At 42.9% G+C, this 16,541-nt stretch overlaps 1 protein-coding gene across 1 annotated transcript in view; it reads right to left on the bottom strand.

Moving 5' to 3' along the window:
* The window catches only part of ANP32B (acidic nuclear phosphoprotein 32 family member B), a 74,436-nt gene that overhangs the window by 39,645 nt on the left and 18,250 nt on the right, over positions 1-16,541 (bottom strand). The window contains exon 2 of the mRNA XM_082263539.1: positions 3,341-3,490. Within this exon, the coding sequence (XP_082119665.1) occupies positions 3,341-3,490 (150 nt within the window). The remainder of the gene's footprint in view (positions 1-3,340; positions 3,491-16,541) is intronic.

Genomic DNA, 16,541 nt, shown 5'->3' with positions numbered 1-16,541 from the left:
ATGATTTTACTGTGCTTATGGTGTGTTTTTCATAGGTCATGCGACTCAAAAACTGCACCAAAAAGGCAAAACAGGTTCTTTTATGATGTGTCCTTGCTGTGTTTTCAATGCATTTCAACAGGGAGGTGCGTTCTTGCTGTGTTTTTTATGCATTTGAATGGGGAGGTGCGTTTTTGGTGCAGCTTTTTTAAACTGACCAAAAATGCATCAAGCAAGATTTTTAACACAACAACGGAAGTGCATGAGACCAGTGTGAAGACATACATACAATTTAAAGGGATACATTTTACTTGACCTTTTCTTGCGCTAAAAAAAGGTGCCGATAATGACTGACAAATTCAAATTCTTTTAAATGTATAATAATTAAAAAGTTGAATACTATATATTTAAAAAAAAAAAAAAAAATTATTTTTGGTTAAGTGCATCCTGAATTTTCGGTTACGGTACCACAATTTCCATTCGGTGCACTAAGTTGTGTATTAGCTGCTGGCCAGGCCGAATACTAAAACGAAACTCCAAGCAATGTTTTTTTTTTTGTTTTTTTGCTTTTTAGTGAGATGGTTGGAACCAATTTACTCATCCTCTTGGTGACTGTCACCAAGGGAAGGGTTAAAACCTCTATCAAGTATTTTACTGCACTGGAGCAGAAAGGGACAGAAAAACAAAAATCATACAGCACCCTAATCAAAGGGTGAGGGGAAATCTCAACAGGGACACCTTGTAAAGTTACAACTGTCAAAATAGGATGGAAAAATCTCCCTAACAGGCCCACACAAGAAAAAAGTGTAAACTATAGTAACGAGTCAGAATTGAAGCTCATCTGTAGCCAGAACATTTTATTAAGAATAGGAAGATTTGCAGCCATTTTTTTGTTTGCTTTACTGAACTATGCCTATCCCTCCTGAAGCACAGTGAGGTTATCCAAAGAAAAAGTTCAAAATTTTGTAAAACGGTTGACACCTTAATACAATAATTAGGCAGTACAACACACAGGTGCATCAAATGAAAACCGGCTGAATTTTTTGCCACCTCTAAGATTTTCAAAAAAATCTTGTTGCGGTTAACAGCCTACGTTAGCTCAAATTGTGTATGGTAAAAAAGATAAGCTTAGGGTAAAAAACACAATGTTTATATCATCAATACAGCCTTTGTTGGTTCATAAACACAAAAATTGAGGTCAGTTTGCTATCTATACCTAAATAGTTTCTCCAATATGCAGCTTAGGGCTCCATTCACACAATCTGGTGTGGGTTCTGTACAGGAGGTAGGAGGCAGTTAACCTTTTGAGCCAACTGTTTTTAGGTGCAGAAAAGCACAAGTTTCCATACATGCTTTAAAAGACCAGCATGCACATTTTTACTTATACTAAATAAATTATGCATGAATTTGAAACAAATACAGGACACAGTGATGCGCAGATAGACTACAAATAAGCACAAGCGTCAAGTTGAACAGGTACCCGAGCCCAGCATTGTCGCATTTGAGAATAACTGGGCCATATTTTGCTACTTTGCCCTCCTGAACTCCCCAGGTGATGTTAGTACACAAAATGTGTAATTTTGCATCGGTAGCACTACCACCGCACGATGACATTATCCCGCAGCCTTCTATTTGTACATAAGCTGGCCGGCGGGGATTCATAACTTCACATCCAAACTTCCACTCCAATCGCCTGGGAGGTTGGAGCGGGTACCTGTCAAGTCTAGGTACTCAAAAACAAACCTCTAAAAAGTGGGAGAGAGGGGGGGGGGGGCATAAGGGGAATAAAGCAGAGCTTCTCTTTTAGGCCCCTTTCACACAGGGGAGTCTGTGGGCGGACTCAGTTTTTCTCAGCGGGGGATCGATCCGCTGATCAGGCAGGTGGCAGCTCTGTCTCCGCACTGTGTGCGGAGACAGAGCTGTCAGGTCCCCGCTCTCCTCTATGGGGAAATCAGATGAGAACAGACCTTCTGTCCGTTCTTACCTGATCCCATCCGATCCGCTGGACGGATGGAAAATAGGGTTTCCATCCGTCCAGATTTGACAGGTCGGATGTCAGCGGACATGTCTCCCCTGACATCCGATGCCCCATAGAGATGCATGGGGCATCCATTCAGATCCGCCAAAAAAAAAAAACGGACAGGCGGATCTGAACGGTCCGCCTGTGTGAAAGGGGCCTTAGGGTAAAGTTCCACTAAGTATTTTTAACTATTTAATATTTATTTTCCATTAAATGTGTTTTTATTCAGACTGTTCAAACTGCATAGCAAGGACTGCTTCAAAGTAATTCCAAGTGCTACCTACTAGTACAGGTTTAAGCCCGTAGAAGTAGAAGTGATTTATGCAGTCCAAACAAAAACACCATGCATGGTTACACCCAAGGCCTTGTTCACATCTTGGTGTTCAGGATCCCGAATCACGGCAAATCGCGGGATGCCTGTGCGATTCCCATCACTTCCAATGGCACCCCAAACACGGTGCGATTAAAAGCACACAAACAGAATTGCGGGATGCCTGTCGCCCAAAACAGGTTTGTGTGCCATTGGAAGTGACAGGCATCGCACGGGCGCCCCGTGATTTGGGACCGCGGGCAGAATCACTATGTTTCTGCCCACGATCCGGAACGCCAAGACGTGAACGGAGCCTGAGGAACAGAGAATGGTGCGACATCTGCAAACATGGATTTGTATCTATACACCAATACAGGGAATAGTATACCAATACATATGTCATAAAAGTTAGGCAGTTAAATTCATCAGACATTTCAGAGGCCGTAGAGGGATCAGCCAACCATTTGGACCAGACCCCATCATACTTCTTGGGGCAGCCTCTATTAGCATATGTGTCTTTATAGAAAGGCAAGTTATTGTTCACCAGCGGTTTCCAAAAGGTGGATGAGGGAGGGGAGGGTTTTTTCAGTGTAGCACTATAGCCTTTCTGGCATAAAAGAAAAAGAAGGCTGGACAGGGTATGCTCAGCCACAGTGGGAATAATATGTTCCACCAGACCCAATACACAAACACCCATAGAAGATTGCAAAGGGATGGATATGAATTGGTTTATGATAGCCAGCACCTCCACCACGAGCCCAGAAACAGCAGGGCAAGCCCAGAAAATATGGGAAAAAATCTCCTAAGGGATCCCCACAACGCCAACACTCTGGCGAGTGAGAATAATTTATTTTATGTAACCTGTAGGGAGTAAAATAGGCTACATGTGCAATTTTAATCTGCATCAGCCGGTCACGTAGAGAGAGGATGCCTCTGACTTTACTTAAAAAGCTAATGTATTAAAACTTGAAGTACCAGTCTTTAAAAAAAATAATTAAAATAAAGAGTAAAATAGAAAAAAAAAGTCTTACCTTTTTTAACTTGGGTAATTTTGGAAGATTTGAAACGGACATCAACATAACATTTATAAGGCTGAGGAACTCTAGATTGACAAACTCTGCCGTTAGACCCTCGATTTTGCCTTCTTTTGCCCTGCAGTTGTCCAAAACGAGTTCCCGTACCTGTGTAGAAGCAATGACAAGTCTTAAAAATAATAACAAAAGAAAAAAAAAAAAAAAAAAAAAAATCGGCAGAAAGGTAGTTTAGAAGTCTTTGAAAGTAATTATTAAACAAAAGGTAATAGGGAACCTATTACAATAATCATATTATACATTTTTCTCTGGAAAAAAGCCTAAATATAGCTGTTTTTGTTTGGTTTTCTAAACTTACAGATGAAGCATTCTAAAGAAAACCACAATGTGTATGTGAAATATGAACAGTAGCTGTAAATAGAAGTGATATGCGAAGAACGAACCATAGAAAAAGTCGTTAAGAAAAAGCATATGGAAAAACTTTGGTAAAAAAAAAAAAAATAAAAAAAAATAATCACTGTAAAAAACAATCACTGTAAAAAACAACTAAATTTTACTAAACTAGTTTAAAGAGAAATGCAATAATTGATGTGTATTTGTCAAGTGATCTAATTATTTTGTGTAATATACCTGTAGAATTCAACTTAAATTTGAACTCCAGACAGGCATTCAAAATACCATTTAGTCACGGTTCACACTGGTGCAGTGTGGGAAACCCTGCGATTCAGTGCCAGTTCCTGCATCAAACCTGAATCGCACACTGGTTCACGCAGAGATCTGCTAACCGCTGGGGTGGTCAATGTAAAGTTAATGACACCCCCAGAACGGTTCACAGATGGCAGTGTGAACTGTCAAATGGTGAAGGAATCGGATCGCATAGGTGTGAACACCCATGCGATCCAATTCTGGTGAGGACTAAAAAAGCATCCTGCACCATTTTTGTGCGAATGGAATTTTAGCCAGTTTGTATGACTGAATTTGCATCGCACAGACCTCGCATGTGATCTGCACAGCAATACCATACGAATCCCATGCAATATCTGACATCGCACAAGTGTGAACCCAGCCTTAGGTAGAACGGGTCTTCCCTTACAATGTATACAAACCCAACATGTACTTCAGCACCATGTCTCACTGTAGCCAGTTTTTCTAATCAAATACATTTTCATGCATCTACTGCAACGGTTGCTATCCTAAACCAGACAATTGCTAATTGACAAAAACACAAGGCAGTTCCTGAATGGTGGAGGGGTGTGAGCTCCTGGTGTACTACAGGTCCCTCTCAAAAAATTAGCATATTGTGATAAAGTTCATTATTTTCTGTAATGTACTGATAAACATTAGACTTTCATATATTTTAGATTCATTACACACAACTGAAGTAGTGCAAGCCTTTTATTGTTTTAATATTGATGATTTTGGCATACAGCTCATGAAAAAACAAAATTCCTATCTCAAAAAATTAGCATATTTAATCCGACCAATAAAAAAAAGTGTTTTTAATACAAAAAAAGTCAACCTTCAAATAATTATGTTCAGTTATGCACTCAATACTTGGTCGGGAATCGTTTTGCAGAAATGACTGCTTCAATGCGGCGTGGCATGGAGGCAATCAGCCCGTGGCACTGCTGAGGTGTTATGGAGGCCCAGGATGCTTCGATAGCGGCCTTGAGCTCATCCAGAGTGTTGGGTCTTGCGTCTCTCAACTTTCTCTTCACAACATCCCACAGATTCTCTATGGGGTTCAGGTCCGGAGAGTTGGCAGGCCAATTGAGCACAGTAATACCATGGTTAGTAAACCATTTACCAGTGGTTTTGGCACTGTGAGCAGGTGCCAGGTCGTGCTGAAAAATGAAATCATCTCCATAAAGCTTTTCAGCAGATGGAAGCACGAAGTGCTCCAAAATCTCCTGATAGCTAGCTGCATTGACCCTGCCCTTGATAAAACACAGTGGACCAACACCAGCGGCTGACATGGCACCCCAGAACATCACTGACTGTGGGTACTTGACACTGGACTTCAGGCATTTTGGCATTTCCCTCTCCCCAGTCTTCCTCCAGACTCTGGCACCTTGATTTCCGAATGACATGCAAAATTTGCTTTCATCCGAAAAAAGTACTTTGGACCACTGAGCAACAGTCCAGTGCTGCTTCTCTGTAGCCCAGGTCAGGCGCTTCTGCCGCTGTTTCTGGTTCAAAAGTGGCTTGACCTGGGGAATGCGGCACCTGTAGCCCATTTCCTGCACACGCCTGTACATGGTGGCTCTAGATGTTTCTACTCCAGACTCAGTCCACTGCTTCCGCAGGTCCCCCAAGGTCTGGAATCGGTCCTTCTCCACAATCTTCCTCAGGGTCCGGTCACCTCTTCTCGTTGTGCAGCGTTTTCTGCCACACTTTTTCCTTCCCACTGAGGTGCCTTGATACAGCACTCTGGGAACAGCCTATTCGTTCAGAAATGTCTGTGTCTTACCCTCTTGCTTGAGGGTGTCAATGATGGCCTTCTGGACAGCAGTCAGGTCGGCAGTCTTACCCATAATTGCGGTTTTGAGTAATGAACCAGGCTGGGAGTTTTTAAAAGCCTCAGGAATCTTTTGCAGGTGTTTAGAGTTAATTAGTTGATTCAGATGATTAGGTTAATAGCTCGTTTAGAGAACCTTTTCATGATATGCTAATTTTTTGAGATAGGAATTTTGTTTTTTTCATGAGCTGTATGCCAAAATCATCAATATTAAAATAAAAGGCTTGCACTACTTCAGTTGTGTGTAATTAATCTAAAATAAATGAAAGTCTAATGTTTATCAGTACATTATAGAAAATAATGAACTTTATCACAATATGCTAATTTTTTGAGAGGGACCTGTATTGTGTCTGGTAGCAGAGTAAAATCACTTGTACTCCTCTGTAAGAAGGCACTGCTTACTGTATGTAGCAAATGCTACTACAGATGACTGCAATGTCCCCGATGTCTATACAGTTATGGCAAGTGTTGAATAGGTTTTAACCACACTGACCCACAGGAAGTCAGTCATGTGAAATCATTTCTGAAATTCTACTTTTAAGAACCTTCTAGTAACAGCACTTCCTATTGCTGGCTGATAACACTAAGCCGCTGCCTTGCAATTAGTAGCTGCATAGTAACAAGCAGGGGCATCCCTCCTTCAGCTCGCTTTTGGGACTGCCTCAGCTTTGCTGCTCCCTGGTCGCTGCTGGTATTCAATGCTTTGATTGAGTCGAATACCCGATACCCCCACTGCACAATGTGGTTTCTCCTGCTGGCTCCCGTTTCCTGTTCTTATGTACAAGCTGGCTGGAGGAACCAAAGTGAGGAGCAGGTGAGAACTTATTCTACACATCCGGAATATCTACAGTGGCTGGGGGGGTACAGCAAACCAAAGGCTTTTTAACATGTGAGCTGCCAAAAAGGTAATTTTAATATATATATACACACACACACACATATATACAGAAAGTATTCGGCCCCCTTAAACTTTTCAAACTTTTGCCACATTTCAGGCTTCAAAGATAAAGATATAAAACTGTAATTTTTTGTGAAGAATCAACAACAGGTGGGACACAATCAGGAAGTGGAACAAAATTTATTGGAGATTTCAAACTTTGTTAAATAAAAAACTGAAAAATTGGGCGTGCGTGCAAAATTATTTAGCCCCTTAAGTGCAGCAAACTCTCTCCAGAAGTTCAGTGAGGATCTCTGAATGATCCAATGTTGACCTAAATGACTAATGATGATAAATAGAATCCACCTGTGTGTAATCAATTCTCTGTATAAATGCACCTGCACTGTGATAGTCTCAGAGGTCCGTTTAAAGCGCAGAGAGCATCATGAAGAACAAGGCACATACCAGGCAGGTCTGAGATACTGTTGTGGAGAAGTTTAAAGCCGGATTTGGATACAAAAAGATTTCCCAAGCTTTAAACATCCCAAGGAGCACTGTGCTAGCGATAATATTGAAATGGGAGTATCAGACCACTGCAAATCTACGAAGACCTGGCCGTCCCTCTAAAATTTCAGCTCATACAAGGAGAAGACTGATCAGAGATGCAGCCAAGAGGCCCATGATCACTCTGGATGAACTGCAGAGATCTACAGCTGAGGTGGGAGACTCTGTCCATAGGACAACAATCAGTCGTATACTGCACAAATCTGGCCTTTATGGAAGAGTGGCAAGAAGAAAGCCATTTCTTAAAGATATCCATAAAAAGTGTAGTTTAAAGTTTGCCACAAGCCACTTGGGAGACACACCAAACATGTGGAAGAAGGTGCTCTGGTCAGATGAAACCAAAATCGTACTTCTTGGCAACAATGCAAAATGTTATGTTTGGCTTAAAAGCAACACAGCTCATCACCCTGAACACACCATCCCCACTGTCAAACATGGTGGTGGCAGCATCATGGTTTGGGCCTGATTTTCTTCAGCAGGGACAGGGAAGATGGTTAAAATTGATGAGAAGATGGATGGAGCCAAATACAGGACCATTCTGGAAAAAAAAACCTGATTGAGTCTGCAAAAGACCTGAGACTGGGAGATTTGTCTTCCAACAAGACAAAGATCCAAAACAAAGCAAAATCTACAATGGAATGGTTCACAAATAAACATATCCAGGTGTTAGAATGGCCTAGTCAAAGTCCAGACCTGAATCTAATCAAGAATCTGTGGAAAGAACTGAAAACTGCTCTTTACAAACACTCTCCATCCAACCTCACTGAGCTTGAGCTGTTTTGCAAGGAGGAATGGGGGAGACTGCGAGCCAGGCCTTCTCGTCCACATCAGTGCGCTTCTGGAAGAATGGTCAAACATTCCCATAGATGCTCTCCTAAGCCTTGCGGACAGCCTTCCCAGAAAAATTTAAGCTGTTATAGCTGCAAAGGGCGGGCCAACTCAATATTAAACCCTACAGACGAAGACTGGGATACCATTAAAAGTTCATGTGCGTCTAAAGGCAGGTGTCCCAATACTTTTGACAATATAGTGTGTGAATGTGTGTGTATATATATATATATATATATATATATATATATATATATATACACACACACACACACACACACACACACACACACACAAAATGTTTTGCCTTTAATTTCTATTTTAAACAGAATGTGTTGTTTTACAAGGTGAGGGTTTATATATACTTTAATGTACATGAACAGTCTTGCTGTGCATTGCTGACAAACAGTATATTATCCAATGTTGGCTTGTGGCCTTTCCCTTGACATACGTGTATTATAATTTTGCATTTTTATTAAATGGAAATGAGGTTTAAACTCCAAAAGTTCCAAGATGTAGCCACGTGGACTAAATTCAACACAGCTTGAATATTCCCTTATAAAATTTGACATCTGAATGCCCATACTAGACACATTCATATTAAAAAAAAAAAAGTTCGCACACCAGTTCTTAAGCTCAGAAGTTTGTTGTCACATTGTACAGCTTAACTCATTCCCATCCAGAATCTGTATATGAATATTCCCCAGTGCAAAATGGTGAGCATTTTTTTAAATGTGCTCTCTTTAAGGGGTATCATCAGTCTAACATTTTTTTCAGCTGTTACGCTCTCAAGGTCTGTATCTAACTAATGATTGAGGCCCCTTTCACACAGGCGGATCGTTCAGATCCGCCTGTTAGTTTTTTTGGCGGATCTGAACGGTCCCCCCATGCATTCCTATGGGGCATCGGATGTCAGTGGAGACATGTCCGCTGACATCCGACCCGATACGTCAAATCTGAATGGATGGAAACCCTATTTTCCATCCGTCCAGCGGATTGAATCGGATGAGAACGGAACGACGGTACGTTCCCATCCAATTTCCCCATTAGAGATGCATGGGGAACTGACAGCTGTGTCTCCCCACACAGCGCGGAGACACAGCTGTCATCCTTCTGCTCAGCGGGGGGATCGGCGCATCGATCCCCCGCTGAAAAAAGCAGAGTCCGTTTGACGGACACAGTGTGTGAAAGAGCCCTGAAAAGCAAAATAAGAATGGTTCCTAACCTGAAGGTAGCAACATGTATCGGTTCAATATTGTATTTGTTGGATACAATTCCAGTATAAAATGGTAAATTACAATTAGGTTTTCTTTTACATTTTGTGCGTTTGTCAAGCATTAAAAAAAAGTTTTTTTTAAAATTACAACAGTCTGCCAAAAATAAACACCTATATCTAAAATAATATTTGGCCTGGGTCCAGGCATCAATGGCCTCTGATTGCTAAGTGAATAAACCCTTTTAACATGTAGGAGATTAATTAGCCAATGGCAATTCGTGACGAATTCTAATGAAGCCTTACCACAACAAGCCCCCTCTTAACACTTCAATAAAAATGTGTAAAATATTACAGTGCTTTTTGTGGGAAGATAACCTTACCCACATCTCAACTCAAAGTCTTTTACAGAACATTGTCTGGTAAGAGTAACAGACCCGTTGCCTAGATGGCATGACAATCCAACAAAACAATGGATGTAAAGAGATACGAAATATTTACAGATGCATGACTTTTCTGCTTGGTGACAGGTATTCAATAGCAGATGGTTTACAGCAATGTTACATATGAACAGCTAGTTACAAATCTGAAATATGCAGATGTGAACTATATTGACTTTAAAAACAATTTTGTTCAATTGGTGTTGTCACTAATACTTCTATTTAAATTCTGCAGCTTTACCACTTACTGCATCACCTCTTCATTTCCCCTGTAATCAACAGACTACTCGAGTATTTCCACACTGCTGAGGTTCTTCCTGTGCACCCCCTTCAATGTAAGTTGCCTACACATCCTACCCTTAAACCCCCAGGACCTAAACATTTTAGTATGACCTTCTACGAAACCTTAAAACCACAAGGCAAGAAGTTATGAAGAATACAAATGGTACAATGGAATATTAAATAGGAAGTATATAGGGCACAATGATTTCATCATAGAAATTGTGCAACCTATAAAAATTACAATAAAGCGTAGAACAAACCGAAGATTTAGAAAACTGACTATTACTTACCAAAAACAAAATGTAGCTGTATAACTGCACTAGATATAATAGTGTCAAATATTAAATGACCCTTCACTGTATGTAACCCATTATTTAGGTGTAAATGTTGCTTCAGAGAGGCAGCTAGAGGAAGGGATGCGCTTTTTTTTTTTTAATGAAAAATCTATATACACGAAACAACTATAGGGGCTGTGTCGATGGGCTTTTGTTTGCTTTAAATGGGTTTTGTATTCCCATACAAGTCTGTGGGAACACAAAACCCTCTTGAAGCAGGTCAAACGCACATGCCAATGAATTCTAAATGATCTTAGAAGTGTCTCAAAGGGATGCCATCAACAAGTCCTTAGATCTGCAATATGTAAGGTTAGCATGTACCGATGAAACATATTCTTCAATTGGTTTTAAAAATCTGAGCTTACATGTTAACCTTTCGTAATAGGATTGTACGTGCACACCAGGCCTAGCTCCATCTCAACTACCGACAGTAATGGATAGATTATTACAGGTGTGAGGTGAGGTGGAATATGGCATGTGGAGATACGTCTGATAGGAAATGGGCCTTGCAAGTTGATGCTTTACAACAGGCATGTCCAATCTGGGGCCGAGGGCCGCATGCGGCCCAGAACCTCAGGCAATGTGGCCCACTGCCCCCTGACAATTTTTTTTTTGCTGGGTAGGAAGGAAGTCAGGTCGGGGGCACCGCCACAGAAGCTTCAAACTAACGGTAGGCGAGCATGTGCAGTGTTTCTGACTCTTACCACCATGACCACTTCAAATCACTGAAGTGGTCATGGTGGTTAGAGTGTTCCTTTATTATCGCTCAGAAGATGTAAACCTCTGTATACTGATTCCATTTCATTTGATCATTCTCTAGTTGTGCTAAATTAGTGTGGGGGGCGCGGCAGCATTTTATTACTTATATACCTTAACTATAGTATATATTTAATATGCGGCTTGAGAAAATTTCTTTACACTCAATGTGGCCCAGAGAAGCCAAAAGGTTGGACACCCATGCTTTACAACATGGATGGGAAAAATAATTAAAAAAAAAAAATGTAAGGGTGTGGATCAAAAATCAGTTAAGCAAAATAAATGTTTTTATCCAATGTATTTTTGTTAAAGCAGAATCTAACCTGTAGGAAATACTTGTATCAATGTTGTAGAAATGTTATATGACTAGGCTACACAATATATACAGTCGATATACCGGTGCATCTCAAAAAATTTAAATATCAAAAAGCTAATTTCAGAAATTCAATTCAAAAAGTGAAACTCGTATTACAGTATATAGATTCATTACACACAGTAATACATTTCAAGCATTTCTCTCTTTTAATTTTGATGATTATGGCTTACAGCTTGTGAGCACTCCGAAAACTAGATTACACAAGACCAAAAAAGAAGGATTTTTAATATAGACATTTTGGCTGACTGAAAAGTATGTCCACATACAGTATAGTATCCACTCAATACTTGGTCGTAGCTCCTTTTACATGAATTACTGGCATGGAGGTGATCAGCCTGTGGCACAGCTGAGGTGTTATGGAAACCCAGGTTGCTTTGATAGCGGCCTTTGGCTCCTCTGCATTGTTGGGTCTGGTGCAGGGCTCAACAAACTCCAGGCAGCAGGTCGCACTGGCAACTAAAATTAGCGGCCTGGCATCTGGGCTACACTGCGGCAGGTGTCCTCTCCCAATGCCAGACATCCTAAGTCTCCCGAGAGGTGTGGGAGTCTCCTGCATGCGGGCTGCGGCTTCCTGACACCCACAAGTGTCGTGAGATATCGCGCCTCCGGACTGTGAGCACGGAGCCGATGCTTCCTGCATAGTTCCGGCTCTGTCCTGTCACAGGCGGAGTGATATCAAATGCACTTTGCCTGTGAGAGAAGAGATACTGGAAGCATCAGCTCTGCATGCTTCCTCCAGCACCGCTCCTCACACTTCGCTGAGGTCTCTCAGAGGAGCCAGCATTCCCGCCAGCAGTAAGTCACATGTGCTAGGGGTGCAACTAGCCCCCAGCACATAAATGTAAATATCCCAGCATGTGCAGTGTTTCTGACTCCTACCACCATGACCACTTCAAATAACTGAAGTGGTCATGGCGGTTAGAGTGTTCCTTTAATATCTCTCAGAAGAAGTCAACCTCTGTATACTGATTGCATTTCATTTGATCATCCTCTAGTGGTGTTAAATTGGTGGGGGGAGGGGTGCAGAGTGCCACCTCCCTGAAATTAGTTTTTGCAGGTTGAAATGTCTGCCATGCGGCCCCTGCCCGCAGGTGTGTGGACTAAGATGCCGCTCTGGTCGGTAATTGAAGCTGTGGCTTTGCGGCCTGCTGGAGTAAGATGCTTACACTGGGGAACTGGCACCCTCTTGTGGTAGCCGGAGGCTGCAACAAGCAGTCACTGGCGGCACTGAGGGTTTCCCCTGCCTGCTCTCACTGCCTGCCCATCTCTTTCCAAATAGAAGAGGTTGAAGGAGTTGCGGGCTTGATCTGGCGCCCTGTCCTTATCGGTAAGTGATCAGGGAGTGTGTGGCCGCTGGTTGGAAAGTTCTCAGTTCCATTTACAACCTCACAAAAGAGGGAAACTGTTTATCATTTTCATTTTTTTCTTCGTGAAAATAAATGTATTATGTTTCATTATCTCCCTGTCATGCAACACAACCGAAGGCCCCTTTTACACGGGCTGTCGGATCAGGTCCGCCTGTCAGTTTTTCAGGTGGACCTGATCGGACCCTTCAGTCTCCTCGTTGGAATGGCGGATGTCTGCTGACAACCGCCACCATCTGATCCGGTCCGCCAAAAACAGACGGATGGGGGTCCTCTTTTCCATCCGTCCGACGGATTGAATCAGATGGAAATGGACAGGCAGTCCATTTTCATACGATTGGCCCATAGAGAAGAGCGGGACTGTGTTAGTGTTCACTTTGCATAGCGGAGCAGACAGGACCTGTCACCTGCCTGCTCAGCAGGGAAATTCCCGCTGAGCAAGCAAAATCCGCTTAGCACCGGTGCCCCTATGAAAGGGGCCTAAGGTGGCATGATTTACTGGATCTCATATCGCCCCCACCTTGCTGCACTGTCCTTCCCTGGTAAGCCACTGCCCATAACACCATCAAGCCAAGTACACACAGGGCCGAATGCCAGGCAACATCAGCCGGTTCAATAAAAACTGGCCACCATTCGGCCCGTGTGTATGGCAAGCGGTCCAACAGAAGCCTGCCATTCGGCATGAACGAAAAAAAATGGCTCCTACTTTTTTAGCTGGCTCCTAGATTCCAAGCAAATTTGTCAAACCCTGGTCTGGCGTCTCTCATCTTCCTCATGACAATACCCCACAGATTCTCTATGGGGTTTAGGTCAGGGGAGTTTGCTGGCCAATCAAGCAGTGATACCATGATCATTAAACCAGGTATTGGTACTTTTAGCAGTGTAGGCAGGTGCCAAGTCCTGCTGGAAAATGAAATCAGCATCTCCATAAGGTAGGTCAGCAGAGGGAAGCATGAAGTGCTCTAGAATATCCTGGTAGAGGGCTGAGCTGACTTTGGACTTAATAAAATGCAGTGAACCAATACCAACAGATGACATGGCTCCCCAAATCATCACTGACTGTGGAAACTTCACACTGGACCTCATGCAACTTGGATTCGGTGCCTCTTGACTCTTCCTCCAAAATTTACTTTCATCCAAAGAGAGGACTTTAAACCACTGAGCAACAGTCCAGTCCTTTTTCTCCTTTGCCCTGCGCTTCTGATGTTTTTATAAGTGGCTCAACACAAGGAATGTCACAGTTGTAGCCCATGTCCTAGATACCTCTGTGTGTGGTGGCTCTTGAAGCACTGACACCAGCAGTAGTCCACTCCTTGTGAATCTACCCCAAAATTCTTGAATGGTCTTTGCTTCACAATCCTCTCAAGGCTGCAGTTATTCCTTTTGCTTGTGCGCATTTTTCTACCACACTACCCTTCCACTCAACTTTCCATTAATAGGTTTGGGTACAGCACTCTGAACAGCCAGCTTCTTTAGCAATGACCTTTTGTGACGGGTGTCTTCCCCATGATGGTGTAACCTACTGAACCAGACAGAGACCATTTAATGGCTCAGGAAACCTTTACAGGTGTTTTGACTGTGTTTTCTGTGTGTAATCTATATAATATAGGAGTTTCACGTTTTGAGTTGAATTACTAAAATAAATAACTTTTTGATAATATTCTAGTTCTTTTGAGATGCAACTGTACGTATTCTAAAAAAACAGCATAGTACACAATCAGAAAATCATACAAAAAATTACCCCTTTCAAAGCGATCGTATGATAATCTGATTGTTCGTACACAGTTTACTGATTCCTATAGTAGCTTTGACTATTACAGTGATTGATACTTGTCAGCTTCTACAGTGGTCCTTCAGGTATCATACTGGGAGATCAGCTTTAATTGAATTGAAAAGGCAGAAGGTTTTTATTTTATCTTAATGCATTCTATTCTTTAAGATTAAAAAAAAACACTTCTGTGTGCATCAGCCCGCTCAGCCCCTCTAATACTTACCCGAGCCTAATTGTATCCAGCAATGCTGCAGGAGGAGTTTCTCAGCTGCCTGGGACTCCCCTTCTCATTGGTTAAGACAGCAGCCAGCCAATCAGGAGAAAGAGGGGGCAGGGCCGGGTCGCGGCTCCGTGTCTGAATGGGAGCACTCAATAAAAGGGAGGGGCCAGGAGCACAGAAGAGGGACCCGAGAAGAGGACCCAGGCCACTCTGCAATACCAACTGCACAGAGGAGGTAAAACATTTGTTTTTGGTTTTTTTAAATAACAAACACACGAGACTTTACAATTTACTTTAAAGTGTAGTTCAACTCAAAAGTGGAACTTCCACTTCAGGTGCTCCTGACCCGCCCCCCAGGTCCCAGAAGATTTTTCCAGCCATTTGCGACAGGCAGCGCGACTCACACATGCGCACCCAAGTGGGAAGCCGCAAGTTCTCATAGCCGGGTCCCCACACAAGTGATGCTGGGGCCACCGAGAGGAGAGTGAGGAGAGGGAGGAGCGAGGCTTCGGGCAGCCGCATTGCTGGACCGTGGGACAGGTCAGTGTGTGTTTATTAAAAGTCAGCAGCTACACTTTTTGTAACTGCTGACACACCATGTGTTTACTGAAGGCCTGCAGGATGCAATATTGCATTACATTTTACAGAAAATTACAGGGACTGCAGATTGACAAGGAAACATAATATTTAACAACAATAAATTACAATGAGTCCAGTCATAGACGGTTCCTGCTGAGCCGGCCAAGATTCGAACCATGTATGGGCAGGCTGAATATACCCAAGTTGATCGATATGAGAGCACGTCGCATTACATGTAAAAATCATGCCTGGGGCAGTGACATCACAAGGGGGTGGGGGCCTCTGGGTGACATCACCGCATGGCCACTCCCCATAGCTATATAAGAATTGTCTGACACAGGTGCTGCCAGAACAGCTGGGGCATTCGTTGGCGGAGTAGCTTTTCGTCATGGGGAAAAGCATTTTTTTTTCTTTTTTTAAATAGGGTCAGCGGCGGTGATGACCATCGTGACTGACATTGAATCTACATGGGGGGGGGGGGGGGGCATTAATCATTTTTAATAAAGCACTTGTCAAAAACTGTCTCATGATTTTTGTTACACTACACGGTTTTTTTTTTTTTGGGTAAATGGGTAGGGGTAAAGGGGGCTTCCAGATTCCAATAAGCCCCCTGCCCGCAGACCTCCACAACTACAACCCAGTGTTGTGGGGGAAGAGACCCTTGTCTCGATCAACATGGAGATAAGGTGCTTTGGGGTGGGGCAGAGCTCCTCCTGCCCCAAAGCACCCCCCTTTTTGAGGGCATGTGGCCTGGTATGGTTCAGGAGGGGGCACTCGCTCATCCCATCCCCCCCCCCCCGACCCCTATCCTGAGCTGCCAGGTTGCATGCTCGGATAAGGGTCTGGTATGGATTTTGGGGGGGGGGCCCCCACACGTTTTTTTTTTATTTCTCAGTCGGTTCAAAATCGGATCCTGTTCATCAAAGTTGCACAGCAGTCAGACTGAAGCTGCAGGGCAAAGTTGGATCGACAGTTGAACGACTTTCATGTCGCACCAGTGTGAACCAGACCTTATAGCCATCAGCAATAATCACTGTTCTCCCACTGAGGACTGCTTCCCACACCCCCCTGCCAGGAG

This window comes from Pelophylax lessonae (assembly GCF_965119305.1).
Source record: "Pelophylax lessonae genome assembly, chromosome: 1".
NCBI classification, from domain to species: Eukaryota; Metazoa; Chordata; class Amphibia; order Anura; family Ranidae; genus Pelophylax; species Pelophylax lessonae.
This window is presented reverse-complemented; position numbering and strand designations above follow the sequence as displayed.